General features: G+C 36.0%; 1 protein-coding gene across 1 annotated transcript; it reads left to right on the forward strand.

Moving 5' to 3' along the window:
• Nucleotides 1-57: 57 nt before the first annotated feature.
• On the forward strand, nt 58-3,668 carry LOC111387450 (serine/threonine-protein kinase SRK2A). The gene is made up of 9 exons (XM_023012010.1): nt 58-802; nt 1,050-1,124; nt 1,235-1,336; nt 1,460-1,513; nt 1,645-1,737; nt 1,839-1,931; nt 2,105-2,209; nt 2,323-2,421; nt 3,077-3,668. The coding sequence occupies exons 1-9, from the start codon at nt 683-685 to the stop codon at nt 3,386-3,388; spliced, it is 1,053 nt and encodes a 350-aa protein (XP_022867778.1). The 5' UTR covers nt 58-682; the 3' UTR covers nt 3,389-3,668.
• The last annotated feature ends 2,305 nt before the right edge of the window (nt 3,669-5,973 follow it).

A 5,973-nucleotide genomic window follows, 5' to 3' on the forward strand; every position in this document is an offset into this window, starting at 1 on the left:
CTAAATAATTTTTTTTTATCAACCTTTGCAATCGAAAGGACGTTTATTTTCGTCTGACTCGGTTTCCGTTCCACCCACGACGTCCCTCTGAGTTGCATTAAATAATTCCTCTCTCTCTCATGCACACCCACACCAGTCACACCCACCTGTACCATATTATTCCTTCGCTTTTCGTTCAGATCCCATAAAAAGTTCCTACTATTTCCCATCCCTAGCTGAAAACCATTTCAATTGCTGTAAGATTACACCTTTTTCAATCTTTTTTGTCAGTTTCAGTTTTGAAAACCCTAATTTAACTATTTTGATCACAGAAAAAAGTAATCCATATTTGCTTTATTGAATTCCAAGCGTCTTGAATCATATAGTTCCTGAATTGGGCATTCTCATATAGTGATTTATAGATCCCTTTTCATACAGTGATTTGAAGCTTGATAGATTTTTATAATTAGCTTGAATTTTTGGGGATTCTTGCTGAAAAAAGACTGAATATTTAGTTTGAAGGAATCTTCGGAGATTGAGTCGTGAATTTCTTAATTTAGCTTTTGAATTTTTGAGCTAGGTTTTCTAGATTTAGCTGAAGTGGCGTATGAAATAAAGCTCTGGCTTTTGAAGTTTTGCGTCTTTGAACTTTAATTGAAGGAATTTGTATAGTAGAAAGTGCGGAAAGAGAAAAAAAAAAAAAATGGAAAAATACGAGCTCGTGAAGGATATTGGGTCTGGGAATTTTGGTGTGGCGAGGCTCATGAGGAATAAGGAGACTAAAGAACTTGTGGCAATGAAATATATCGAAAGAGGACATAAGGTATGCATTCTTTATTCCTAGTAGTAGAAATCACTAATTTTCTTGTCAAGCCATTGATAGTGTGGTTTGCGCTGTGTGTGAATCTTTAGACACCTGTTGCTGTGTTGTTCAACATTTGAATTCCCTTTCTTAGTTAAGTGAATTATACAAATTTGAAGTTGGATATGAACAAATTTTATTAACAGTTGATTTGATTTATTTTATTCTATTTTATTTTTTTTTCGATTTAATGTAACTTTGCTCGTAGATTGATGAGAATGTGGCTCGGGAGATCATTAATCACAGATCACTTCGGCACCCCAACATAATTCGATTCAAGGAGGTGAGGAATCCAACGTTTTCCAAGTTTTCCTTTCACATTTTCTGTTTATAAGGTGAAATTTGGTTAGAAGGTTTGTTGTGCCGAATATCTGTTTGTGTTTGGATTTACAGGTCGTGTTGACTCCTACCCATCTTGCCATTGTCATGGAGTATGCGGCAGGTGGAGAGCTCTTTGAGAGAATCTGTAGTGCTGGAAGATTCAGCGAAGATGAGGTATTACAGCTTATTTTCAACTACCCCTCCATGCTACAGAAAGAACGGGGTCAAGAAACATATGATTTAGGTTTTGTACATTTTGATTTTCCACGTGATAGATACCTTTTCTTTTAATTTCAGGCTAGGTACTTCTTTCAGCAGCTCATTTCTGGAGTCAACTATTGTCACTCCATGGTAACTGAAACTTATCTTTCAAATTTGCTTATATGTATCTATGAATTTGTGGGTTTAAATTGTTTTTGGAATCCCATTGGTCTTTTCCTGTGCTGGAACTATGCTTCTTCGAATTTGTCTATGCTCTGCAGCAAATATGCCATAGAGATTTGAAGCTGGAGAATACCCTACTGGATGGAAGCCCTGCACCCCGCTTGAAAATCTGCGACTTTGGTTACTCAAAGGTTACACATTGTTATCTGATCATATAATGATATGTGGACTAGCTGGCTTTGTAATGTGGAGCAGAATGTACTTAGTGTGTTTGTAATTCTATTTTGTTTAGTCATCTCTGCTGCATTCAAGGCCCAAATCTACAGTTGGTACACCTGCTTATATTGCTCCTGAGGTCCTATCAAGAAGGGAATACGATGGAAAGGTATACACATCATTATTATTTTTTTCTTCGGACATAAGCATGGTTACAAGCCCCATCGTACCATAAAACATCATTCGGTCGTACTCTCTCCTACGTGTATATGTACATAGTTGAAATGTAATGTTTTTTGCTTTGCAGGTTTTTTGTTAACTTTTGTTTGCATTTTTTTTCAGCTGGCTGATGTATGGTCATGTGGTGTGACCCTTTATGTTATGCTGGTTGGAGCCTATCCTTTTGAAGACCAAGAAGATCCAAAGAACTTCAGGAAAACCATCCAAGTAAGTTTCTTCATTTCAATCTTTCAAATGCTACAAGGCCTTTGGTTTATGTTCCAAGTAAATGAGGGAATTATTTAATTGGTAGTCATGTAATCTTTGATGTTCTTTTCCAGCGAATAATGGCTGTTCAGTATAGGATCCCTGATTATGTCCACATATCTCAAGATTGTAGGCACCTCCTTTCTCACATATTTGTTGCCAATCCAGCCCGGGTATGTATTCTATCGATGTATTACACTTGTCGGAGAACTCACTTCTCGTGCATTTGAGTGTATGCTAAATGATTAAAATCTAGTTTCTTTTTTTTTTTTTTTTCTTTTTCTTCTTCTTTTTTTTTTTTTTTTTTGGATACATAACTTGGAATTGATACTACAATGAAAAAATTATATGTGTTTTGTCATCTTCACTTGTTGCCTCTGGCTTAGACTTTGTCTTTGTGAGTTTCAGATAGTTCTATGTCATATTCAAAATGGAAGATCTTGGATAGTGCATAAAATCATGGATTTTCCTTTATTTACTTTTCAACCCACTCTGACTTATGAATTTTAAATAGCGCTTTGTAGTATGAAGTTTGAATTGTTTCAAATCCATGATTATTGTCTCTACCTACTATATGTAGAAAGCATTTTCAATGTCATAATAGGATTTTGATTATCCCTTTCACTGTTTGTTGTGCCATTTTTTTAATAAGTGCTGATATTTTAGATTATTGAGAATGTTTTATCTTTTGTCTTTTTGAAGTTGTGATATAAGCTGAGCCACACTTAATTTAAATATTGATTGTCAACATCACAAGTGGGCTTGGTAATGTTCCGTTTAAGATTTTGTAATTGGGTTTCAGATTACATTATGATTTTCTTGGTGCAGAGGATCTCAATCAAAGATATTAAGACACACCCATGGTTTCTGAAGAATTTGCCGAGGGAATTAACTGATTTAGCTCAAGCAGCATACTACCGGAAAGGAAACCCTACCTATTCCCTTCAAGGTGTGGAGGAGATCATGAAAATTGTGGGCGAGGCCAAGACTCCTGCTCCAACCTCCCGTTCAGTTGGAGGCTTTGGTTGGGGAGGCGAAGAGGAGGAGGAAGAACTAGAAGAGGAGGAAGAGGAAGAGGAAGACGAGTATGATAAGCAAGTGAAGGCCGTGCATGCAAGTGGAGAAGTGCGTCTCACTTGAGCACTATGTGCTGCCGAAATCTGATGCTATTATGGTTGTAAAAAGTATATTTTACAGCTTGAAGTGTTGGTTTAATAAGCTTGTAAATTCGTAGTGTTGTTGTCAAGAGGCATCAGGCATGTGCATTTTATTTAGAGGGTAGTAGACAAAATTTCATGGTTAAGTTTGAGTGTGTTTGCATATCACAGATATGGGGGTGGATCAAATTACTCTTTAGAGTTGTTACATATCCAAGTTTTATGGAACATTGTGTGAATTTTATCCTGTGATTTTGACGTGATGTTGCTTTTATTCGGAACGCTCCTCACCCCTATGCATGCTGATCGAGTCGTTTTGATCACAATTGCTCGTTTCTATCATAATGCTTAAACCAGAAGAATGGTTTGCTTTATCTATGCTGCACTTTATCATGTTCAATCAGCAGAACAATTGTTTATGATTGTTAAAAAAAATTGCGGATACTTCCAACTTTAGATTTGTCTAACACAGTTTTATTTTTAAAGCCAAATGGTTGTTTTCTCAAAATTTTTACTAGTTTAATGGTATAGATTCTTTTCGAGGCAAAAGCAGAAATTAGGCTGGCACTACCATTGCTTTGTTGTAAAGTTGGTATTGCTAATATGGTAAAAGTTCAGTGGCCTCATAATGCAGGCTGCCGTGCTCTGTTGTCCTAGATTCTTCCACAAATTATTTCACGTTCCGTTTATAGCGTGCCTGGACTGTAATTTAAGCTTATTAAGCATACTTATTCACACAAACATCCCAAGCTTGAGCCTTTTCCTGAACCACGCATTACATACCTCAAAAGCCATTATTAAAGTAGAAACAATGATCTTTATTAGGATAAGATATATTTACGAAACTTATAGAATAAGAAAAGTCTTGTCTAATGGTAATCATTGAGTACATCACATAGTCGAAATGACAAGGTGACGTGCCTCAAAAGAAGGGTTGAAGCTTTTTAGCTTGTAGCTTTCCCCATCCCCCCTTCGTCGGGCGACGCTTGCATGGGGATCTAACTTTCAGGAATTAAGATAAATATATTCCCGTTCTTTAAAATCTACACTTTTTCAAAATCTAGAAAATAGACGGGATTCTAGGATTTGATTCCTTAGCATCTCATTTCATTTCTCTAAACCTCGATTACAAGGCATCGACTAGAAGATAAAACAATATGAGACCCTATGGAACACCAACCCGCTTGAACCCTTTCATCCCAAACTTACTAGTTTAGTGAAAGTAACTGGTTTAATTAATGCTCAGACAAGAGTTAGGCCTATCCCTTTTAATAACCAATCCTACGATACTACAGGCTTCTCCTAGCTGTTTCATGTCAAATTCTTTCATGAGCAGCTGTTTGATCCTACTTGCCATCTTGTTCGCTCTTATGAAACATGTCATCAACATATAATGAGAGATAGTTAACAAAGTCAGTTGCTAAATGCAGTAGCACAAGAAATTATCCAACTTGTTTCTCATGAATCTATTTTGATCACATAGATTTCTAACTTCTTGTGCCACTGCCTAGGAGACGGCTTAAAGAAATAAAGAAATTTCTTAAGCAAGCAAACCAAGTCTCCCGCTTACTTGGTTTTAAAACCTTGGGGCTGTTCCATATATATGGTCTCTTAAAGATTGTTTTTACATTCAGTCGTTCTAGTTCTTTGTTTGAATTAGCAGCAATCGACAAAGTTTCTCTTATGGCTTTAAACTTAACCACAAGAGAGAAAACTTCTATATAATCTTCGTGACTGAGGCACGCATTTTCGTCCCAAGACAAGTAGGCATGCGATGGAGTATTATGGAGATAAAATGCCATCAATGGAGACGATTCTACCAGAAAGCAAGTATCTAATGATATTATGTCTTTGATGTGTGTGTCTAGACTTACCATTATGTGTCACAATTTGTGCCAATCTAATTTTAGCTGGTCACATACGAGGTGCAAAATGTTTACCAATTAGAAAATCGTCAGTAATTCAAAGTCTACGCTTCTTTCCAGCCTTATTTAAAGTCACAATTTTCAGATTCAATTATTGATCTTTAAATACACAAGATGTGAGGAGGATTTCTGTGAAACAACCGCATTGTCTGTAATATATTGGTGGGTTTTGAATATAGATACTATATATCCTACCATTGTGTCCCCTTTACGTTTTTCAGGTATTAAGTAATGTGTCGTTCGCAAATTCAGTGTTCAACAAATGTCCCAATACTCAATCTATAATATTTGGACAAAGATTTTTCTCCTAGATTAAATTAGATAATCAATTGAATCATTGATCATAACATATTAAAGCAATATGTCACACTAGGTAATCTTAAGAACTCTACTGCCATTGACAACAATATTGTCATATTTCGCATGTCATCTTTTTTGAGGATCGTACTAACTCTTTTTCAAATTCGATAAATGTTGCATGATCGTATATTTCATTATAGTTCTATGAGGCTGTCTCTTTTTTTGTTGATTTTGAACAATTATCTGATCGTTACCCACTGACATATGGGACCCACGTTGACAGTAATGTTTGAAGATCTACCAGTGAAATACCTAAATTGCCATAAATGCCTGTCAAACTATA

The sequence above is a fragment of the Olea europaea genome, chromosome 3 (genome assembly GCF_002742605.1).
Source record: "Olea europaea var. sylvestris chromosome 3, O_europaea_v1, whole genome shotgun sequence".
Lineage (NCBI taxonomy): Eukaryota > Viridiplantae > Streptophyta > Magnoliopsida > Lamiales > Oleaceae > Olea > Olea europaea.